General features: G+C 42.6%; 1 protein-coding gene across 1 annotated transcript in view; it reads left to right on the plus strand.

Moving 5' to 3' along the window:
- Nucleotides 1–25,172, plus strand: part of AATF (apoptosis antagonizing transcription factor) — an 82,840-nt gene that overhangs the window by 17,601 nt on the left and 40,067 nt on the right. The window contains exons 5-8 of the mRNA XM_008178827.4: nucleotides 16,250–16,364; nucleotides 16,719–16,923; nucleotides 17,667–17,831; nucleotides 18,946–19,029. Of these exons, the coding sequence (XP_008177049.2) occupies nucleotides 16,250–16,364; nucleotides 16,719–16,923; nucleotides 17,667–17,831; nucleotides 18,946–19,029 (569 nt within the window). The remainder of the gene's footprint in view (nucleotides 1–16,249; nucleotides 16,365–16,718; nucleotides 16,924–17,666; nucleotides 17,832–18,945; nucleotides 19,030–25,172) is intronic.

Raw genomic sequence — 25,172 nt, forward strand, 5'->3', positions numbered from 1 at the left:
TAAGGTACTGTTGCCTGGAGTGGTCTGTTTCCACAAGATAGATTTGTATTCTCTTGCACCATATCTTCTAGTCAAGGCCAGGACATGAGATGCTGCCTGTTTAGGGTCTTGCACGTTCAATTAATGTTTTTCATAATCAATGCAAGTCAGAACTTGCAGTCTGCTCCTGATTTGCACATTAAAGAGACCCATTAATTAAAAATTCCAATCCCTGGCAAGTTCCCGCAGGATCCCTGCATTATTTACATAGAAAAGGAGTGCAGGGTGCAAGTTTCTGTGCTATGTCTCCACATAGATTGCACACTTGCAGTTAAGGATCTTATGTGTTTTGTTTTTGTTTTTCTTTTTTCATTGACAGTTCCACAAGAATGCGTAATTCCCAGAAGGGCAAGGAATAGTCAAAGTAAGATGGTGACAGTAGTATTCAGGGGTCAGAAATTAAACAGTTCCAGTGCCTGGGACTTCTTATGTTAAATCTTGATTCAGTGCTAGAAAAGTACAGCTAGTGTGAGGGACCGATGAGGGCTTCAAGACGTGATCTCTCTTAATTCACAAGGACTAGAATCCAATGCTCTCTCTGCCCTTGGATAGCTGTGCCTTTCAGCATTGTTTTATAGCCCTGATAGGTTGCAATATCTCACTGTTCCAATTAACATCCTGCTTTCCCTTAAACCCCCCGCCCCCCCCCACTTCAGTCTGAACCTGATATATATAGTTTAAAAATGGATGATATTTCAAAAACTGATAGAGCTAGAAACCAATACTTTATGCTGTTGGAAAAGAGCTGGGAATCCCAGCTTTTAAACAGCACAAATTAATCTCATAACTAGTTGTTGGAGGGGTCTGGAGCTAAAAGAATGGGAAAAATCAAAGCTGGTTTATTGCAAAAAGCAAGCTGTTAATGGAAATTACTAGACTTTTAAATAATGAATATCTATGTTTTCATCTTAACTTTTTAAGACTTGTCAATAATTCCATAAAACCTATATAAAAGTAATAATTTTTGTTCCCGTCCTGTGGTTCCACCTGTCAATAGATTATGAAGAGCTACTGGAATTCCATGTTGCTTCTTTCAGCATCATAAGCTCAAGAGAAGAATCAGTGGACCAGTGAAAGGAAATGGAGAAAATATCAGACTTGGGCAAGAGGCAAAAACAAAGTCCAGTATTTTCTCCACTTAAGTCTAATATTTTCTTTGTTTTAGCTTCCTTGGTGCTCTTGACCATGGGGGACTAAGGCCAAGTCTACTCTACAGACCTATATCAATATTACTGCGTCGCTCCGGGGTGTGAAAAATCCACTAAAAATACTAACTTAACCCCTGGTGTAGACAGTGCTATGTCCCCAATGTAGCTACCACCTCTTGTGGAGATGGATTAATTACACCGATGGGAGAAGCTCTTCTGTCAGCGTAGTAGTGTCTTCACTAAAGACTGCTGCACCGATGCAACACTATACGCGAAGACAAGCCCTTAGACACTGCTAAGTGGGGGAACCATGGTTGGGGCAACAAATACTAAGTATTGTTTATGTTTTATGGAGACGTTTGGCAAAGTTTCATATTCAGTAACAAAATAAAACCCTGAACATTTTTATCGTGCTTTCAGGTCCATTGTCTCATATCTACCCAGGATGTAAGTACTTGAGTGGAGCAACACAGATGTTTTCAGGACAGTAAGCTTTGCCACACAGTGGTCCAGAGCAGTGGTTCTCAACCTTTCCAGACTACGGTACCCCTTTCAGAAGGCTGATTTGTCTTGCGAACCCCAAGTTTCACCTCACTTAAAAACTACTTGCTTACAAAATCAGACATAAAAATACAAAAGTGTCACAGCACACTATTACTGAAAAATTGCTTCCTTTCTCATTTTTACCAGGATGGTTAGCTTGGCAGAGCCCCCTAGCAGAGATACAAGGTAAACCAACCGATGGAGTTGTGCTGGCATAGCTACGCTACCTCCCTGACTGTTAGGTAAATCGATAGACGTGCTCTTCTGTCAGCATAGCTTTGTCAGTGGGGGGGTGGGATTTTTTCCCCCCACACTCATAGTTGCCATAGCTATGTTGGCAAAACTCTGCAGTGCAGACCAGGCCTTAGCCCTCAGAATAGGACGTAAATAGTGCAATAGACCTTGTGTTAGCCCTCCGCCGGGGGATGAATTTTGCCTGAAGATGGGGAGAGAGTGTGAGCTGCAGAGAAACTATGTGGGAAGGGAACCTCTGTTCTCAGAAGCTTATTGTCGCCCTTTCCTTAAATCCGAAGTCAGTAGTTACAGGTTAACCTATATTTCACATTGATTAGTTAATCTCCTAAAGTGTTACATGTCTCAGGTACAGCAGCCAACGGTTGCAATTTCATTCTATTTTATTGAAAAGTAGAGCTAAAAAGGTGTGTTCTAAAACTTCTCAGGGCTTGCCAGGAACTGCCCAAGTCTGGGTCTGTGGTGCGCTCCGTGATATGCAAAGAGGTATTGGCCTTCCTTCCCGAAAAGTGCTTTGCAGTCTGATCGCTTTGCCCATGGAAATTCAGCCATCTCTGGGGTGGAAATGTAGCCGCTTTTAGGGTGGAGTTGGGAAATGAAGGATAACTCTCTCACTTGAGGCTACAGTGGAGTTTACGTTAATTGCCTGAATTGGGATCTGGCTATTTTAGAGGGGTTAACCACTCTTGTGAGAAATGACTATGGGATCTTAAACTCATGGCTTCTGACCTACATCTGTTCTGCAGCACAGCACATCCAATGACACAGTGTGCCCTGGGCACACGCTGGGGAACAGCATTTGTTTTACCTGGGTTTTCATTGGATGTCACCTCTATGGGTACTAACTTTGTTAAACTGGTGCCTGTCAAGATCACAGCCCGGGGTGGTATGATTGTGATCTTCTGCATTTATATTCTTGAATACTTCATCTCTTTTTGGAAAAGGAAGACATCTTTTGATGCCTCACCCTTATTATGCATCAGATGATGCAGGAGATCAGGTCATCCCAGTTATGAATGAGACGTGATCTCCACAATACCAAACCAGTTTCATCTTCTCCCACTAGGCTTTTCTCAGTGCAGTTATTTTTGAATATACTATGCATGGACTGAGCACGTAATCTCAAAGGAAGACGGTTTTATTAAATCACCTGGCTGATAGATCAGTCCCCAATAACCACATGTGTACTCCTAGGCAAACTGGACTTAAATTCTGTAACACCCCCCTCCCCAATTTCTTCAGCATTCTGGTGTAGCAAACTGAAAATTATGCTGCCGATTTTAAAACGGAGGGGTGTAGGGAATTAAATGAACCATACCGCCAGCTTACATGTAAATGATTCTTAATGTTCTCTTCATGAGTCCAGACCAATGGAAGTCCCAATTTAAAGGAGGGTGCATGCAGTCTGTCAGGAAGTGTGGAGGATGTGGGATGGTCATTTATTCCCAAACTCAGAGCCTGACTCAGCATTTTAACACCCATTATTTTCAGTGAGAGTTGAGGGTGCTCAGCACCTTTCAGGATTGGGCCTGGGATGGAGAGGATACTCCAGAATATTGCCTGGGCAGTTTGTTCTCATTTCACTTTTAGTATCTTTTAAGAGGGGTATTTTTGTTGGGCTTCTTATTGACGTTCCTTTGAATATTTATCTTCCTTTTTTTTTTTTTTTTTAAATTCCCAGTGTAAATATTTTTGCGACCGAGCCCCTGAGAACACGCATTTCTCCATTCCTGCAGAGAACAGCCCTTTTGTGAACGTGCGTTCGTGTTTCAGGAAACCACCTCAGCTATTCCAAAGCCCCATAACGGCTAGATAAATTGAGTACCGTTTACTAGGCATGAGTCATTCTGGATGAGACCCAGGTCCCATCTGCTTTGCTTTAGTTTTTAGAGATGCCATGGCACTTTCTGTTCCAATTTCCTTGGCAAAATATTTATCCTCCCCTCCTGATGTGGAGCATGATATGTGTGGCTGATGGATACACTCTCTTCCCCAGAGCTCTCCATATTTTGTTGGCAAAGAGCTTTTGAATGAAGTGTGCCATAGTCATGTGGACTGGGATTAATCAAAGGAGCCTAAGGGAACTCCCAGTAATTCCAGCCACACTATTTTATCATCTCTAACCATGGCTAACTTTTAAAACTGAAATTGGATAATTATCCACCCTTCTTTGTAGTTGCATCTGAGGATCTTAATGATTTATACAGAGATGGGTCGGTACCATTATCCCCGCTTTCCAGAAATGGTGGAAACTGAGGCATAGATTTAAGTGATTTGCCCCAGGTTACCTACCTACCTCCTAGAACTGGAAGGGACCTTGAAAGGTCATCGAGTCCAGTCCCCTGCCTTCACTAGCAGGACCAAGTACTGATTTTGCCCCAGATCCCTAAGTGGCCCCCTCAAGGATTGAACTCACAACCCTGGGTTTAGCAGGCCAATGCTCAGACCACTGAGCTATCCCTCCCCCCATGACTCAGTGTCAGACAGGGTCACATTTCTGCCCCAAAGTTCTTAATGGGAGCCTTGCATGTACCCGTAAGGGGCAGATCTGGATTCCAGTATTGAGGTCCAATCATTTTGGTCTGGCTAAGCCAGTAAAAAGAAGATAGCTCAGCTGGCATGTTATTTGTCTAGAAACCCTTGCAAATAACAAAGCTTTGCACTCACCAAATCATGGAATGTTGTATTTTGTTTAAAGGGACGCGGCTAAGGTTGGTAGGCCCAAAATGTCACTTTCCATCCCTTTTTCTGATTACATATCCCATGTAACTCTCTTTGTGGGCCTGAGCCGAAGTCGATCAGAGTCTTTCCATTGACTTCAACTGGCGCTAGATCAGACCAAAATTTGTGCCATTTTTTTTTTTTTTTTGCAAACCAGCGTCTTGATGGAGTGGTGTTGGTCAGACTTAAAATGAATAAGGTGGCCAGTTGTCCCATGCTTATGGACAACCGTTTGGCATACGTGTGTGTGTGTGATGCGGGGGCATGAGGTAAAAAGCATGTTCACAGATACAGATTTCAGTTTCAAGCCAAGTTAGGGGAAAGGGAGACCTCTTAAATTGTTGCAATATCTTCACCACCCTTATGATTTTAATTGAGGATACAGACATACAACCTGGTCCTGCAATGGGCACCGTGCAAGTACACAGTTCTGCCCACTCAAATCTTGTTGCAGGATCGGGGCCCTAGAAGTGGTAAGGTAGATGTTTTGAGGCATAATTCATTGTTTGCAAAGTGTTTGGAGCTCATGTTAGAGAAGTGAGACATACAGTATTTATTTGGTATGGAGTTCAGGACTGTTAAAGAAAATCTTGCAGTGATGCATGGGAAGAGAAGGCCCCCAGCCTGTTTTGTTTAGTCTTATTTAACAGATTTTTGTTCTTAGATTTAAAACATGTATAGTCCCCTTCCCCAGCCTTATTAAAAGTTGAAATGGTCACATTTTAAAGGTTACCTTCATAACCGTATGCTCTGGAGAGAGCTGGGGGTTTGTTTATTTTTTTTTTAAAAGAAATGTAGCTTAGATTCTAGAGCACAAAATGGCAACTTTTTGTTTGCTCACATGCTGCAATTTGACCCCTGACAATAAGCGTCTGCCATGCTTTGCGCACACACAAAGGGTTTGCCTGCATTAGAATTATTCGAGTGAATTGACTGCCAGTTAACTTGAGTTAGTTAACAAGCTTGTACATACTAGTGTAGATGCTCCACACACCTTTGTTCCAATACACACCGGAGTAAAGGTTTGTGGAGCACCCAGACTAGCACATGCAAGTATGTTAGCCAACTCATGCGGGGGAGGGATAGCTCAGTGGTTTGAGCATTGCCCTGCTAAACCCAGGCTTGTGGATTCAATCCTTAAGGAGGCCACTTAGGGATGTGGGGCAAAAATCAGTACTTGGTCCTGCTAGTGAAGGCAGGGGGCTGGACTCAATGACCTTTCAGGCTCCCTTCCAGTTCTATGAGATAGGTATATCTCCATATATATATAACTGGCAATCAGATCACTGGAGATTAAAAACTCACATGTAGCAAACTCTTTGCTTGTCTTGATCAATGTCATTTGTTTTCCTGTGTTACACAGGAGGTCATACTATGATCTAATAGTCCCTTCTGGCCTTAAAATCTATATAAATACTTTTCACAAGCTCCTTCTATATGCCTGATCCTACTACGTGTACTCAGATGAGTAGCAATATTGGAGTCAATGGGCTAAATTATTCCATTGAAGTGCGTGGGACTCTTTACGTGATTAGGGACTGAAGCATTGCGCCCGTTGTGCACAATGGTATGTCTGTGTTGCAGGTGGGAGGTGTGATTTCCCATTGCGGGCAGAGGGACTGAAGCTAGCTCCGTTTGAGTCTATGCTGGGAATCCCATCTCCTATGTGCGTTGTAGACATATGCTTAGGACGAAAGGCATAGACCTTTTCCTGGCCCTCTGGCCGGGGGGTGAAATGCACCAGCTATCATTTGCTAGAACTCATTTCTCCAGAGGGCAAACGCTTATGGTGGCACCAAAAGTGTTTAACTTTGATTATCTTCCAAAACATTTCCGGCCTGGTTTTCAGATGTGCTGTGTAGCTACAAGCCAGTTGAAATCCAGGGAAGATGAATTATCAGCACCTTGAGCATCAGGCCATTCAGCTCTCTGATTCCAAAAGGATTGGAGCTGACCCCGAAAGCTGAAAGCAAAGCTGAATGCACTGTGGGCCGCTTCTTACACTTACCCCTGTATTTTTTCTCTTGTACCCTTTTTTGTTGTTTTTTTGGAGCCAGTCATCTAACAGGGTGTAATAAGTGTAATGGTCTTGCAACATTCCAAGATAGCCTCATGATGGTGGAAGTCTTAGCTACACCATATAGTGGTTGTTCCCCCTGCCGTTGGCCACACCGTGGGAATAACAGAAAAACTATTGCCCATATGGTCCATGTTAAGGAATGTGTCCTTGCAGGGTCCCCCCCATCCCCTCCGGGCTGGTAACATTGTTTTGCTGTGGGGAACATAGAACAAGCTCCAACAGTAATACTGACAGTCTTCAGAATTATGATACAGTGGAGCTCTCGCGTAATTCTTTGTTGAAGAAGTTAAAGGCCTAAAATGTTAAGGCTTATTGTTATTCTGAGTTGATAATCTCTGCCTTGCTTTAATAATTTTTCCTCATGCCTGGATAGCCCGCAAGTTGCACAATAATCACTCACACAGCTTTGTAATCAATGCCCAAAGTAATAGGATTCCGCTGGCCAACGGCAATTAATAAATTTGTGTCTTTTTTAAAACACTAGCAAGTCGGGCCTGAAATACGACTGACTGGCTTTCCTCATTTGCATATTTATTGCAGTGGAAAAATTCTTGCCGAATGATTGATGTTGAGCCTGCCTCTTGAATTCCAAACAGCACATTATTATGAAATGAAAAATGCCGGCCATACAGTTGATTAAAGTTGAAGACAGTGGAATCGGTGTTTTTTAAGATTGTGGGAGAATTAAAGGCATATTTTAATAGATGTTGACAAGAAGTGAACTAACAAAAGCAAAGCAAAGGATTTGCTTGAAAAGATTTAATCAAATGTGTTTCTTGGGGGATTAATTGCTGGGGATGACTAGTGCAAGTGGCTGGCTTGTGGATATGAATGAGAAGTATTGTTCTCAGGCCAATGTATTGAGTGTCATTTTGACCTATAGTTTAACTTCAGTCCCAGAGTCATTTAAAAAGAGCGAAAATACTCTCTTAATCAGAATGTTCAGATAAACATGTATGTCTGATAAGATGTTTTGTTTAATAACTGAGTTTAATAAAAACTATGGGTTTGATTTTTGTTTATATTTTTTTTATTTCTATAATGGAAACAGTTTGTTAGGTGCTTTGCACAATCTGTGGAATGGTAACATAGTGCATTTCCAAGTTTTTCCTCTCCTGATTTCAGGAGGTCAGCTTTTGCTAAGGATATCAAGGTTTAAATACATACATGTGTTGATCAAACTTGTTTGTGTGTGCGTGCATGCTGAATGCACTCTGTGTGGGTATATGGAAAAAACTAAAAGGGTGTGTGCATGCGGTATTCTTACAATGCCAGATACCCGGATTTAACTGAGGAAAAAATTGTTAATCACGCCAGCTAGGTGTTGACTAATCATAGAAAATTTAAATCCATCTCCTTCATATTTGGTATTGTGTGCACAATAGTAGTTTTGCTTAATGAAATAATTTCCATATGCATATGCATACACTGTGTCTGTACACACTATAGAAACAAAACACAACCGTTATGTGTGTGCCTCATACTGTACATGCGCATATTATGATGTGCATACCATGGGCGCTCTCGTGCTAGGATATGTACAAACACAGAGTGAGACAGTCCTTGCCTCAAAGAGCTTACAGTGTCAATGGACAGACGGAGAAAGGGAGATGGGGAAACAGGCGCAGAGAGATTAAATGACTTGCCTACAGTCGCACAGCAGCTTAGTGGCTGAGTCAGGTGTCCTGATTCCCAGTCGGGTGTTTTATCCATCGGACCATGTTGCCTCTCAGGGACTGTATATTATGTTTTTGTTTATGCAGATATCAAATTAATTTTACCACCAGGATGTAACTGAGTGATTGTATCTCTGTCACCTTTACCCTTCCATTCTCTCTCTACCATTTTACCCCCGCTCACTGTATCATAATAGGTATATATCTCAATATATTATTTATCTCATAGAACTGGAAGGGACTCTGAAAGGTCATTGAGTCCAGCCCCCTGCCTTCACTAGCAGGACCAAGTACTGATTTTGCCCCAGATCCCTAAGTGGCCCCCTCAAGGATTGAACTCGCAACCCTGGGTTTAGCAGGGCAATGCTCAAACCACTGAGCTATCCCTCTCCCCTATCATGGACGATACAGTAACTCCTCACTTAACGTCCTCCCAGTTAACGTTCTTTCACTATTAGGTCATTGACCTATTAGAGAACATATTCCTTTAAAGTCCTGCAATGTCCCTTATAATGTTGTTTGGCTCCCCTCCTACCGGGATCCGGGTTGGGGCGCGGGGGCTTGCCCTACTCCGCATGGTGGACGTTCCAGCCGGGGATTGGGTTGGGGTGTGGGGGCTCCCCCTGCTCCGCCCGCCCGGGGTTCCTGCCGGGGAGCGGGGTGGGAATGCGGGGGCTGCCCGCCCGCAGCCCCCCACCCCACTACCGGGCAGGTGGAGCGGGGCAAGCCCCCGACCCCACTATGCCCCTGCCTCAACCAAGTTTCACAATCATCATTGGTGAGTACAGCATTAAATTGTTTGTTTAAAATTATTTAAAACTCATACTTTATATGTATATAATGTCTTTTGTCTGGCAAAAATAATTTCCCTTGAACCTAACTCCCCATATTTACATTATGGGGAAATTGGATTCGCTTAACATTGTTTGGCTTGAAGTTGCATTTTTCAAGAACAAAACTAAGACGTTAAGTGAGGGGTTACGGCATAAGGCTCTAGTGAGGCCTACAAAGAACTCTGCATGAGCATCAATGGGGCTCTGTGTGGGTGAAGAATCCAGCCTTGGACGAAGGCTTGTTCGACCAGTATCATGCTGTTACACCTCTTGGGCTCTTCAAAGTAGTATATGATATAAAATCCAAAACTGTGTGTGTGTGTGTGTGAAATCTCAACTACAGTAATAGCTACTGTTCACACTGTAACATGTCTCATGCTTATTTCAGTATAGTAATGGGCTATATAGCCATTGATGTAGAACATAATCCTCTATTTTTATCTTGTGTTCTCCTCTTTGATTGCTGTCCCTCCCCTCAACCCACCGCCCTACCCGTGGTGGTATCTCATCTTCATAGACAGGAGATTCATGTATTCATCTTTTCTGTAGGGTGTTTATCACCATGGTAACTGGTAGCCCATGAACATTAATGAACTTACGCTTGTGAGGTAGGGGGTTACCATTATCTCCATGTCACAGGTGGGGAAACTGAGGCACAGGAAGTCTGTGGTGTAGCTTGGAACAGAACCCAGATCTACCCCTCAGTCTCTGTGTCTTAACCCCAAATCCACAATCCTCTTCCCTTCCAGACTCATTTCCACTCTTTGGCTTGGTTCGGTGGGGAGTGTCGCCTTTGCAGTGTGACCCAGCAGCTGCCACACAGAACTGAGGGCATCTGTTATCCTAGACGTTTCAGACTTTTGTTTTCCAGTGGCACCTCTGAGCTTTCCTTAGTATACTTGCACTGGGAGTTTTGCCATTGACCTTCGTGGGAGCCAGGATTTCATCCTAGGACCTCCATATCCCATGACATAAGAACGGGGAGGAAACATGTTGTTGTTACCCTACAAGAAGCACTGAAATAATGTGTGAGGGGACTTAGGTGTCTGGGTGTTTTTAAAAAACCCAGTTAGGCGTCTGTCTGGATCTTTCAGCACCTAAATACCTTTGAAAATCTGGCCCTCCAGCACTTGCTTAACTTTAAGCATGCGCTTAGTCCCATTGACTTCAATGGTCTTGCAGAGAGCCCTATCCTTGCTGCTACACAAATTGCTGCCAGTGTTCTCTGCCACTGCCGGGGGCAAAGGGAGGTCCCACCTAGTGCTGGGGAAAGGTGAACGGGCCATTTTTCTAGGGAGAGACGCTCTTGCAGTAGAGATGCTGGGCTTACAGTGACATAAGTGTGAAGAAGCCCTCCTCCTGCGTACGACACCAATTCAGCTATACTTGGGTGTCAGTCTCTACTCTAGCTGTCTGCATTCTGACTTTAAACTAGGCTGGCCAAAGTATGGCTGGTTGGCCCTGGTTATCCTTTATGCGGGAACCAGCGCCACTGATTCAAACAAGGGGGTAGGACCAGCAACAGAGCCAGTGTGCCTGTAAGCTCTGGCATTGACAAAATTGATTTTTTTTTTGTGGTTTGAGAGCAGTAGGACAGATTTCATCTCTGGTGGGTCTCCTGACACTTTGATACATGGCAGTGCTATCCCTGAATGGAGCTTAAATACTCCAGGGCTACTTTCTGACTCGGTAAAGGGATGTATAAAATGAGAACATATGAGAGAGTATTAACAGAAAGGCACAGTTTGATTTACTGATATTGGCTCCCAGCTTTCTTGCTGGATTGATATGCTGTCTTCTGGATCTGCAACAACTTTTTCACTCCTGGACACAAAATAAAGGGACTCCCGTGGACTCTTAAAAGTGACTCTTATGAGTTGGCCTCTTGCTAGGGACAGTCTCAGGATTCCCATTTAAACTGGATGGTAGGTTCAAAACACGTTTCACTTGTTCGCGTGGCAGCAGTAAACGTTTCCTCTCACCTCGCCTCCCATTCAACATCATCTTTTTCTTTTTCTTTTTTTTTTTTAAATGGCACTTTTAGACCGGGAGTAAGTGGTACAGGGAGCAAAGGGTTGGGAGAAGTGGCTGTGTACTGTTCTCCCAGGTCTTACTGCATCCCCAGCTTTATTTTGCCATTGTTGTACACGTGTATGGAGCAGAAAGCTACATGCCTACGTTTTCAAACGGGGCAGTGATTTTGAGTTCCCATATTGGGGCACCTTAAAGCCACATCTTCTTTCAGACAGTGCTGAGCATCTGCCCTCCAACAATCCGTTTCCTTAAGTTGGGCACCCAAAATCACTTGAAATTTAGACTATTAATGTGAGGACTTTTCACAAATGTCTTGAGGTCCAGTATAAAGACAGTAATTATATAGTCCCATAGAGATGCATAGCACTTGACGGGTAATTAAAAGGCACAGTACTGGCCCCAGGGAGATTACAATGTGAGTTAAATAAAAAATGCAACAACAAAGCACGTGGAAGGGGGGGGGGGAAAGCAGAGGGTCTAACAGGAGTAGAGAGCTGCTCTGTAAAGTGCCTTCAGACTAGCTTTGTATGAAGGGACTTCAGGCTACACTCTGAATGCTGTCTCTATTCACTGAGCGTTGGGGTCTAAGGGGGGGGTACTGCTGGAGAAGGAAACGGGGAGCCAAGGAAAAGCGTAGACAGCTGTAGTCAACTGAACACAACAGATGCAGGGCAAAACATGGTTAATGCTGACAGAGAGCTGGGGCAGCGAGTCCAAGAAGCAAACTGCTTAGTTTAGGAATTCAAACTGAAGTCAATTCACACCTGAGTAAGTGGCAGAAGCTTTGTTGTGAGCCTCGCCCAGGTTTTATCGCTGCTCAAGATGTATTTGCGGGTGCCGACCTGTCTTAAAAAGCGCTAGATAGTAACAATTAGCAAAGATTTGCTGGTCCTGGGAACCCTCCCCATTGCATGGTCATGTCCATGAGGGCTAATTGTGATGCGTTCTCCATGCCCGCTGGTACATTGCGAGGGCACTCTCTTTTTGCCCCAAAGGGAAATTAGGGTAGGAGTCGAAACAAAAGATTTTTAAATCTGAAAACTGTTTTAACGTGCTGGTATGCTTAAGAAAAACTGTGTGTGCTTGTGTGCTTTAGTGGCCCATTTCAGTCCAAGAACAGCATTTAAAAACAGTCTGCTAAATGAGTGGGGGTGGCGGGGGGACTTGCTTCCCCATTTCCTGGGTTGTATCATAAAACTGCTGTAGTTTACACCCTGTCTTCATTCCTGAGTTAGAATGTTCCTTTCCCAAAAGCAGAAAGGACAAAGGTGTGTGTGTGTGTGTGTGTGTGTGTGTGTGTGTGTGTGTGGATTTGCTAGAAAACAGTCCATTTTGGAATTAAATGCTGAAACGGATAAGCCAGTGCAGTATCAGGGGGTGATACCAGCTTGTGTGGCTGAGTTTATAGCACACTTAGGCACCTGCTAGTCACACCCAGAACCCTATCCAATAATGCCATTAAATACACAAGAATTGAAAGCATGGAAATAGTCCAGCTGTAAGAGGCTCATGATGAAGTCAGTGCCTGGAATAATTAGCCCTCCCACCTGGGTAGACACACAGTCATTGTCTGACCTGCCCTCCCCACCCCCTTCACTCCAGATAAAATTGCTTCCCATCCTCGCTTCTGTTGGGGTCCATATCTCATATCCTGAGGGAGCCTGAGCCTGTCTTTATTCCTTGCCTGCTTGCAATAGCCCTGATACACCTCCGAAGAATTTGAGTGCTACTCCAGCTGTAATAGACAGGATCAAAGCCGCCTGGGGTGAATTAGCATTGCCACTGGAGGGTAGACAGCGGGTAGAAAATAAGCGGGTTCAGGACCTCTGGGGACATTTAGCTGGGTTGCAGGAAAAGATTTTGCTGTTTTAAGCTGTGCACTCAGGGCGGGGGGCACTTGCCTCTTGCAAATGATGCCCTTGCTTTAACTACATACCACAGATGCATTTTTAAGGGCTTTGGTCTGTTTGTCTCTTAGAATTGTTTTGATGCTAACACACGACTGTTTTACGAGTGTGGCAACCTAATCCGTTAATAGGTTTATATAGAACAGCTGTCAAAATGTATCTATAATGAGCCACGTACGGGAGGAGGATGAGCCTAACTGCTGATCTGCAGCAAAAGTCTTCCTAGTGTCTTTTCATTGACATTACTGCTACTGAGGTCGGGCCATCATTTATCCGGGTTCTGTGGCAGCGCTAATATCGGCAATCGGAACATACAAAAGATTGAGACACCGGCATGTCTGGGTTGATTTCCACTTCCGTTGCCTTCATGTGACTGATGAAGATTTGCTGCTGATTTTATCCATGGTTTTCTGTGTCCCCCATTTAAAAAAAAAAAAAAAAAGGCTAAATTAAAATAAAATACTCCCCACCCCTTTCCTGTTGTGCTATCCAGTAAGTAAGGGAAGGATTTGGGACCGGATCCTCAGCTGCTGTCAATTGAAATAGCTCCACTGACTTTACACCAGGTAAGGACCTAGCCCTTTGTGATTCGTTAGAGAGGTAGAATGGTCTGTGGTAAAAGATCTGAGTTCTAGTCCCAGCTCTGCCATTGACTTCCTGTGTAACTGTGAGCAACCCATTTATTCTCTGTGCCTCAGTTTCCCATTTGTACATTAAGTGGTGTTATCCTGTCTCCCTTTTGTGAAGGGCTTTGAGAGCCTTGGATAGGAAGTGTCTAGAAACGGGCCACGTATTTTGTGATTAGATGCGGATATGCGTGGTGCTTATCAAGGAAGATGTGGTCTTGCTCTGCCCCAAGGAATTTGCAATCTAAATGGACCAAGTCTGGACAACCAAATTCATTAAGAGCCTCAGGAGACAGCTCTCTAGTTCTCTCTGAACCTTTCTTTCCTTTGTTAGCCTTTGGTTATGAACATGACAGAGGTTGTCCCCAGGCTAATGCCAACATCATCTGTTTTTGATCAAACCTTTAAGGGGAAACTGTCTGGGTCACTTCAGATCGCATCTAGTCTCTTGCTTGCTTTTTGTCTCCAGGAAAGACTATTCTACACCTTCATAAAGCTTTTCCTTGCAAGAGACTGAACATGTTTGAGCTATGATGCCACAGCTCTGCAGACTGATGGTCAGATTGTCAGTGATTGCTTATTGTACTTGAATTTGTTAGGGACATCAAGCTGTAAAGACTCCTCAGAGTGTCGGACATCGTGCAGTGGTTGAATTATAGTATTGATGGCAACCTATTGCATGTTTTGCAACAGGTGCCAGGTGTGTGAGCGTGGTTAGCTTCCCAAACTAAATCTGTGTACTTACCGTTGTCATAATAGGTAATAAGGCCAGAACAGCATGTGCTTTGAATATTTACAAACATACAAATAAAATTTGACTCCACACGCAAACACAGCCCGTTCTATCTACTTCCTCCTTTAAGTGACACTTGCAACTGCCTTCCTGTGGGAAATATGAAATGTTCAGATAATGCTCAGGGTACCATTACCAAATACAAGCTTCTTGGAACAAGAAACATCCTTGCGGAGCCACAATAGGGAAACAACTTGCTGAAGTGGTGGGGTCCAATTCAGTGGAGTTGTCCCACCAGCATCGTGTAGTAGCTTGAGTAACTTCTGGAACCACAGAACTTTGCATGGTTATGTCGGCAAGAACTGGAAATCCCAAGCACTGGGATTCTCTGCTGGATTCTCTTCTCAGCTCTCTGTTGAAATCCAGTAGTCCTGTTTCTGTGTTCTTCTATTTGTATTGATGGTAATCAGGCTAGAAACAAGCGAAGGCAGCGCACTTTCAAATGAGGTGCAGATGCCTGTGAAACAGTTCCCAGATACAGGCCTAGTTAGAATGCCAAGACCTCTGGCCTCCTGTTGGTAATAGCAGCAGTGGGCAGCCTCTAAAATAAGTGATGCTTCAGACTGTAGTTCCAGAGAGTTCCGGCAAGGCCTGGAAAGAGGCTCTTATTAACCAGGTAACAGAGAGTTTTCCTGGGAAACCTATGGGTGTTAATGTCCTACCTTTTTAGGGAGAGCTGCTGTACCACTGTTGGATAAATCCATCTCCCCATCACCCTGGGCTTGTCTGATTTCGAATGCTTGTCCCTGTAGATTGGAAGCTCCTCTCGACAGGGACTTTGTTCCACAGCTACGTGAAGGAATTAGCAACTGTCCAGGTCTTTGGCTGATTGATACCGAATGGGCCTGCAGGTGGTCTGGAAAACAGCTGCCTGCGGAGAATCCTTAAACTTCTGCCTTGATTCTCTTCTGGTTTAACTACACTCTGTCTTTTTAAGTGAATGTAGGGTTTGTGAAGGGTGCCCAGTTGGCAGGCCTGGAGACTGACATTCTCTGCTTATAAACCGCTAGGCCTGCAGTTCTCGTTCTCTCTCTCTCTCTCACACTCACACACACACCCCTACACCTGCACGTGTAGATAGGATACATACATATGGTTATTCTCTCTCTCTGGAATTGCTTCATATTCTTACACCAAAGCTGGTGCCTGCTGCAAAAAGTAACATAGGAGGGCAATGAATTAATCAGCAAAAGGGGCTGTTGTCATATCCTTGTGCCATCAGATACCTAAGCCCACAGTACTTGCTACTTCAGTATGCTAATCTTTTAGGATCCTGAGCCCAAACTTGTGTGTCTCAGTTAAATAGACCGATCAATGTGTAACCGCTCAGCAGTTTAGAAAATGCCCCTCACTCCCTTCCTTCTTTTCTAGGAATATCCTTCTGTGCAGTTGTTTTGGCAGTAACAAAAGAATGAGTCATACATGTTAAACAACATTTTAATCTGGGCTGGTGAAAACAGTCGCCTACGAGGCTTACCAAGACCTGCACTATCTGTGGCAGGAATGTAGGTTTAATACGAGAAGCCAGAGTCACGCTGAGGCTTCACCAGAAGCTGGGATCAACCTGCAATTGTCACTGCGTCTCCTTCTTCTGCAGGTTATAAAGCCTTGAAGGCGTTGCTGAGAGCATTAGTGGACCTCCAGGATGAGCTGCTCTATCAATATCCAGGCACGAGGCATCTGGTAGATGGGAAGCAATCAAAAGTGGAGAGGTAAATACAGAACAAGACTGGGTCTGGGCCTTGCTAAAGCCCACCTGGCAGTTAACTTTTTAAATAGGAAAACATAGAAGGTTTGACCTTCGCCATCTCAGCTCTGCTCCCCCAGCTCCTACTGTGTGGGTAATGGACACAGCAGACAAATGGCATTTGAACTTCTCCTGTTTTTACCGGGAGCTTGTGTTTTGTAATTTCTTTTGGTGGCGGGAGGGAGGGTTCAGCGACTTGACTTCTGAATAACTAACAGAAGATGGCAAGATGATCATCAGAGGAGTTGCTGTTAAAGAGAGTTTCCAAATCGTTGCCTCAAAGTGTTTCTATTTTTTATTTTTTATTTTAAATGTCTAGTGATGAGGAGATCCCCAGTGATAGTGATGAAGAGATGGGAGGTGAGGATCAGATGAGGCGGAAAGGTCCCGCTAAACGGAAGCTAGAGATGGAAGACTATCCAGAATTCATGGCTAAGCGATTTGCTGACTTCAGAACGTATCGGAACAACACCTTGCAGAAGTGGCATGACAAGACCAAACTAGCTTCTGGCAAATTGGGGAAGGCAAGTGTGTATGTGTGTGAGAGAGAGAAATTTACCGGAGACGTTGGGACAGCAGCCGAAGTGTTTCATGCCATTCATACATGGGAACATTCCTTGTTCCATCTAGAGTTACAATAGTAAGAATTAAAACACACGCCCATGACAAACAAAAATCCCCAAAGCTTTTGGAAGGGATATAAGGCCTCATGCTTCAAAGCCATAAGCCAGGTTCTAAGTTGGCAGGGTTAGGAGGAAATTTTCCCCATGGGCAGATTACTTCAGAACTGCCTTCTATCATGTTTCTCACACTTTCCTCTGAAGCAGCTGGTATCAGTCCGTTATGAGCTGGAGACAAGATACTGTTTATGGTCTGTACATTTCCCTATTTACTTCATGATTTATTGTAAATACACAGACCTGAACACTTGAATTCAGCTGGCAATTCATTTTGTCCTCAGAGATCCAGGGCCCAGCATGTAGGGGTTAATATTAATCATTGAGAAGTTTGTCTGAGCTAGAACAGTGAAGCCTGTCTATTAAGCCAGGCTTTTAGCTTTCCTCAGGGCAGTATCTTTTTGGTGGTTTATTTTTTGTTGGGTTTTTATATATATATATGTATTAAAAAAACAACAACAAAAATCCAAACTCCAACTCCTCCAGTAGGAACATTGTCTGCTTATCCACTGACACGGAAAGATAAAGGAACATTGCTGCCTTGAGCAGCAGCTTTCTGCATTATCTGACACTAGTTAATGTTGTTGCAGGGTTTCAGTGCCTTTGAGCGTTCAATCTTGACTCAGATTGATCATATTATGATGGACAAAGAGAGATTACTACGGCGGACACAGACTAAGCGATCTGTGTATAGGGTACTTGGAAAGCTGGAGCAGGAATCTCAGCCCGTCCCCGAATCATTGCCCGGATGTTCGGTAAGAGTTTTTGTTTCCAATGGAAGTGATGAAATTCTCTGCAAATGAATTAAATTGATCCTTTAACAAGTAATGTTCTTGTTGGTGTAATGGGTGATGAAGTAACGCTATTTGTAATTTAATGGATTAAAAGATGATGGAGGTGCTTTTTGTATTTCACAATGTTTGTGTTGGTTCCTATGCCTATTCCTGATAGGCAGAGCAAGACTCCAGGTTGGACCACGCCAGCACTTTACCCTGATCCTGCAATAGGTGTCAGTTCTGTCACATAGCCTGTATTCTGCGTTATAAAGAAGCAACTGCAAAATTTGGTCCAAATAATGGGGTTTAAAGCTCTTGACCAGGAAGTTGGAACCAAGAATCACATTGCATTTCACCTGCAAAATATTCTAAGTGTCTACATCAACTTAGTATTTAAGGAATAGTAAACACTCAGCTGTAAAAATTAACGTAGAATTATTGCACTTGCAAAAATATTTTCCCCACTACATTTAAAATATAGGCCCATATATGCGTTGAGGCACAACTACATTTAAGTACAGCAATGTGTCAGAGATATCATATGCAGGTTGTGCTTGTTTCATAGGGAATCATAAAACCAGTTCTGTGTTGGCAGTCTTTTTCCATTTCCTTCCCATGTTTTAGAAGTCCTTTAATCCTATCCTTATAAATAATCAAATGCTTAAAAACTTCCTGTAATGGAAGGTGTTCACCATTCCACCATGCTTTCAAATGTTTGTGAGCTTTACATGGTGTCATTGAGGTCGGAGATGGAAAAGGCCCATTGAGTCCTTTCATCCAAACCATTATTAATCCGCGATAGCTCCCTGTTGTACGCTTACTCATTTTTTTGTCAAGTTGAATTAAAAATGGGGCTTCTACCACTTCTCCATAGAGTCCTTTCTACAGCCTAATACATCTAGATCTTGTTCTAATGGGTCCCAAGGCTGTACATATTGAAGAACATAAGGTGCTGAAAATATGGATTAGGGAAGTTCACTGCCCAAATCCACCAGAAGTGTGTTAGACTTGTTTTAAGGTATGATACCATGTCTGGGTGCTGCCCAAAGCATAGGCACATGTGGGCTTATAGACATTCTCTCTGCTGTTCCAGGAGGTCGTCCCTCAAGCCAAATCCAACACGCACCTAAAAGACCTGGATGAGGAGATCTTTGATGACGATGACTTTTACCACCAGGTGGGTCTCTGGAAATCTTTTCTCTGTCTCATGGCTCAAGTTGGCTTTTAGTATTTCTGAAGTTAATGCAGTAAATTCTCAGCAGTAAGTTCTTCTGCCCAAAGATTCCTCTTAGAGAAACACCATGTTAGTTGCTTGACTGGACATCTGTAATCTCTACCTATTATCCTTGTTTCATGATGTCCAAAGGTTTTAACTCTGAAATCGCTATGCAAGACTTTATCTGTCAATCCTTCAGTCCTGCCTCATGGGGAGCAGTCTTATGGACTTCATTGAAACTACTGTACCCATGTGAATCAGGCTTGCTGAATCAGACCAATCTCTGTAGTTCTCACTGGTGATTATTGCTTACAAAGAGGAAATCACAGGAGTTTCTACTGCTGAATATTTTAAAGAAAAAACAAATGCTTATGTGGGTGGGAAAGCCCCATCACAAATAAAATTTTTGAAGTTGCTCAATGGTACATTAGTTACCCTCATCCAAACATAAAACCTGTCTAATCGGCGTGAAGATTGAAAGTGCTGCTGGGCTCCCAAAGCGCTTTCCATACTGAGGCAGGGAGACTACACGCAGTACTCTGGCGGCTGCAGACTGGGGCGATCATTGTGTTTGTAATTCAGTTAGCAAATGATAATGTCAGCCACATAAAATGCATACTGGAAATTACAGTGCTTTGAAGTGATTTGCTAAATTAAGTCCTGGACCAGTGCCCAAAAAAATATTGCTGGTCCAAGGATCCAGAGATGGTTTTAACATCAGGACTAAACAAATGCCGTTCTATTATTAGAAACCTGAAAATCTTAACTAGAGAAGCTCATTAGATCAGCAGGTAAAATCATACGACAATTGGAGTATGGAGAAGGGAGGTGGAAATATGTGATTTTTAGGGCCTGATAACTAATTCAACTAGACTAGTAGACTTTTCCAATACATGTCCTGGGCTACCAAACAGAATGAAAACATTTGCAAAGTAGGTACTTATTGTCAACATTTTACAGATTGGAAGAGCACTGAGAAATTTTAAGGGGGTGATTTTTTCAGGAGTCCTCAGCGTTGTTCTAAGTCTGCTACTATTACCATCAATGGGAGTTTTATTATTGACTTCTATGGGAGCAGAGTTAGGACAAAGCTAAACGCTTTTGAACATCTCACCTGGTAAGCAACCTGTTCAAGGTTACACAGGACGCAGGTGGCAGAGCAGGGAATTGAACCTGTATCTTTTGATTCCCAGGACTGTGTGTTACGATACGAGCATCCGTCCTAGCCCTGGGGTGAGTTGAACAGCATTTCCATGGCAGGGAGGGACTCAGCAACTCCTGCACTGGAGATTGGATCCCTCTGCACACTTTCAAATGCAGAAGGGGGCTGTTGAGTAGCAGTGATTGGAGGGCCAGATCTGTGATGTTAGTGCTGAATATTGGTGTGAGATAATTCTGAGATGCAAACAGATCTGTTCCCATCTTCAGGAGTCCAAGTGTGCAACAAGAGGATATTGCAGATTAAATCAGCATAATAAAATACCGAAATGAACAGCGAGAAATAGCCCCGACTGGCAAACCTTAGGCCTGTACTGTGGGGGTTTTCTTGGCCCTGAAATGTTAAGTTTTTAAAGAAAAATTGCAGTAGTCGAATGGCCCTTCCTCCTTACTAATAATTTTAACTTCGATACATTCTGATTTCAGAATTATGACTAGTCACATTTTAGCTTTTCCCCTCACTGGTTAATTGGGGTGCTGGGGTTAATCTAAATTAAAACTTAAACTAATAGAGGTCATTGAGGGAAGAGGAACACCTGAGTAAAACAAATGGGGCTGCCAGGAACAACTGTATCTTGGCCATTTCCCAAGAGGGAAGTGGCAGCAAATTGGAGTTGTTTCAGCGTTCTGTAGAGGTGAATGATGGGTGACACTCGTTTAATGTACGGCATCTCCGGAAACATTCCAGATTGCATTACTTGCTGTACCAACTGCTGCCGCCCGCACACAGCGAATAGGAACGGGGACCAATCGACAACATCTGGCGGCACAGCAAGGAATGGGTGCAACTCTTGAAACCCCATAGACTCTAAATATGGTGCTTAGGACTGTGGAGGCTTTAATCACTTACCACTCTTTGGCAGCAGGCTACGACAGCTTATCCTAGCCTCGTACATCACGCACAGACATCTGCTGAGCCGCGAGGCAGCGACACATTCATTTTCCTTTCTTGCTTTTTTTTTTTTCCTTTCTCCCCTTCTCCCTCCCTCCCTTCCACCCTTCTCTCCTCTCCTCTCCTCCCCAATATGCTTATTGGGAGAGATGATCTGTAAAGATTACCGCTTCATTGTGTGCAAGTAATTGTGGGGATGCCAGCCCCTTGACAGACACAGCGTAGCACCTGTTCCGCTGACCTGGTTAATTTCTTCTGTTGAGTGGGATTTGGCAGAGATTGGAGCTGAAGCCAATTCAGTGATAAGGCTAAAGAAAATGGCTGTATGTTTTCTGTCACCTCCCAATTAAATTGGTTTCATAAAGTGCTTTCCTTTATTTGTCAGGGTAGTGAGCTGGAGCTGAGTGTTGCATTCAGAAGGGGTAGAATGTATTCCAATAGACCCGTGACAATACAATGAATGTGGTTTCTTTCCAGCGGGTCATACGTAAGCGCATGCGTGTGTGCGTGTAAATAAAATATAAAAAAGGACCTGATATTTCAGAAGTAACGAGCGCCCACAACTCTAAATGATGATTGTGGTAGCTCAGCACCTCTAAAAGTCTGACCTTGCTCATTTCAGTGTTTTTTAATTATTTAAATTTATAACTAAGCTATTAAGACTCCCTATTTTTTAAATGCCATTTTATTATAATATTGCACTTTAGTTACGTATTATGTTTATTAAGGGTCAAATACAAGTTCAAGTGCAAGTTATTTCCCCCTGTCTTCAGTCATAGGAAGGACATTAGGCTCACAAGTCAGTGACTAAAGCGGAGTTGAGACAGTATAAATATACATACTGTATTGTTATAGGTTACGGTCCTGGAATCTTAAGATTCCACAGCTCCTGTGGGAAAGCAGTCTCGTCTTTTACAAGCCCTCAGTGGCATACAGTGGAATTCACCTTGCAGGGCAGGTGGAATTTTAGGATTCAGGACTCAACAATTTGTGTTTCATCCGTTCACCCCGCTTCCTCCATGTTTGCTCGGTTGTTTTGCAAGCAGACAAGCCTTTCGCTGTCTCATAATGATTTTTATGCTGGTGACCCACATTGAGTTGTAATGTACAGCCATGAGAGAGACGTGGGACCGAACTCCTTTATTTAGGCTACGCCAGAGGAGAATAATTAAGCAGCTTTAAAAAGATCCTGATTACTTAGAGCAAGGGATGTTGAACCCCATTTCACATACCGTTTTAAGGCAAAAAACTACTTTTTTTTTGGTTTGTTTTTTAAAAAGCCATGTTTATGTAGAATCCCTTACAGATATTGCAGCATTAAGACTTAAAAATCCAGCCTGCTACCAGAGTGCTGCTAATCTAACATGCCACAGTGGAGATTTTATTATTAGGATGAAATACTCCCCTAGAAGAGGAGAGAGCTGAAATTGGTTTATCTCTAACAGGAATTAGGTTAATGTTCATATGCTAAGTGTTCCACTGGTAGCAACTCTGCCCAGAACAAATGTTCGTCACTGATGGCAGCAGGTATGCCTAGGGAAAATTAATAATATACATAGCTGTTATTCCCACCCTCCCTCCAGTTTCAGTTAAACTGTTTGGCACTGCCTCTCATAATGGCCTGGAGCCATATTATCTTGTGCTGTGATTGTTGGATGGGAGACTCTAAGGAAAACCTAAGGTCTTCAGCCAGTGATAGTGGCAGGTCATTAGATGCCTGTTAGTTAGTACTGTTTCAGGGGCACTTGTCCTAAACTGTTAAACATCTGCTGTGTTCTTCCACCCTAGAGATGGATGCATTTTATCGTTTGGCATATAGGCCCAGCTGCTGAAAGGTATTTAGGTATCTAACCCCTGAGTTTGGTGCCTAAATACCTTTGAGGATTTGGGCCATGGATCTTTATATCCCTCACCTACTCATAGTTAGTTTGTAAAGTGCTTTGAGATCATCAAAGGTTTCTTTTATTTTCTCCACAGAAAGCTTTGCATCTGCATGTGTTAACTACCTTCCTAGTATTATTGTCCTTAGTGTACTTGTCTACATGATCCAGTGTAACAGATGCTCAATGTCTGTATTTTAACAATGCATATAAAAATAAGTTAAGTGTTTATCTCACTAAACCTCCTGTTCATGTCTAGTTTTTATCCAAAAGAACTATTTAATCTGAGTTTGTGACAAAACAGCTTCCAGATCTCAAACACTCATTAGGATGTTTCTGGCTCAGTTTACTTTCCTTCTGGGTTGTAGAGTGATTTAAATCGTAACAGTCTGGCTTTTTTAAAAAAACTTAATTTGACGACATAAATTTATCCTCAGGTTCCAACTAAGGGTATGTTTAAAACTGTTCCTGGTCACATACTGTGTTTTTTCTTTTTGTCTCACAGGTATTTGATAATGCCATAAACAAGTAATTACTAATCCAGTGAACTATTAAAAGTCAATAATGGTGAAGAATAGAGAGAAGGCTAGTTTTCTGACAAGCTGGTTTACCTTAATTAAACTGTTGAGTGATTAATATGGACAGCTGATCTTGTGGCTTTAATTAGATGCATTTAGAGTTTTGTGTGAATAAGAGATGTCTCGAACCATCCCATAGGTTAATGGCAATACAATACTCTTATCATAGGCATGTATCTTTCAAATGGCTCAGTAGATGGTTAATAACACGTTTTAAAGCTTGATTTGAAACTTCTCCTAATGGGTTATTAGAAAACGGAAACCCAGCATCGTTAGCCTTTTTTCCATATACAATTGAATTTCCATAGAATATTTAAAAAAAAATAGTCAAGTGGTTTAGTCCTACAGTTTAGGTTTTTGCATTACAAAATAGGTTACTGAAAACCCAATGCAAACAGTTCCATGGTGATTTTTAAAAATAATAATAGTTACCAATGGGTCTAAAATTTTCCCATCACTGTTAGAAACTCGAAGAGCATTGTGCTAGTGCATGGGAGCTTGAAAGAGGAACAGTTCAGTTTTTCTGTCCAAGTAGAGTGAAGTGCAAAAAGTAAACTAAAAGAACCTTAAAATAGATGTTAATTTACACAATTTATGCAGTTTTTAATAATTGTGGGTGGTATTAGTAGCACAGATAAAGGAAAAAATAAATATGATTTTCACCTCTATAATGTCCTTCCAAAGAATGAAGGAAAAAAATCTAGATTAGGAAATATTCAGATCAGACGCTGTAGTTTATCATACGTTTGTCAATATTCAGTTCAGAGCAGGACTTTCCTGGATGTTATTCCATCTTTTTTCTGATGTAATCTTAGCAGGCATGAGGATGAGCTGTGCTTGTCGGTATTATTACTTCTTAACTTGGAAGAGAAACTGAACAGAACTTTCCCTTTTCTACCTGGTTTGATTCAAAACAAAACAAAACACAAAAAGCTTTTCCAGTGTATTGTGGCTCTGTGGGATAGGGAGAAAAGAAGTTCTTGAGCTGTTGGAAGGATTTTGTGTTAAAACAAAAGTGATACACAGAGAGTGGAACTTTAAAATGATTGGTTAAAACTGCTTAATCTCCACTAACAAATACATGGGCAGCTGGTTACATTTAAATGAGATAGAGTCCTTCTGGAAAAGTCTAACAACGTTTTTGGTTAAAGGTGGGTCTTTGCTGCCAAGTTCCAGGGTAGAGTTTCTCATGGTTTGGGTATGTACAGCTTGTTGGAGTTGTTTCTGATTTCTGTGTATTTGAACAAAAATCTCTGTTCTTACCTTTGTACTAAGAACAGTGAACATGGTGTGAAATGCTGCTGCTTATATTGTCCTGTGTAGTTAACCGTTCTATCAGTTGAGTGTTAACTGGCTGGCAGACCTCCTGTTTGATATTACTAATACATGGAACCTAACCTGGCTAAAGTGACTTTCACCTTAAAGTAACCAGTACAGTAACCACATTGAAATACCATGCTGCACCTCTACATATACACCTCTCATTGAATTGAAAGGTGATGGTACAACAACTAACACACACGACAGCCAGCTTTG

The sequence above is a fragment of the Chrysemys picta genome, chromosome 19 (genome assembly GCF_011386835.1).
Source record: "Chrysemys picta bellii isolate R12L10 chromosome 19, ASM1138683v2, whole genome shotgun sequence".
Classification (NCBI taxonomy): Eukaryota; Metazoa; Chordata; order Testudines; family Emydidae; genus Chrysemys; species Chrysemys picta.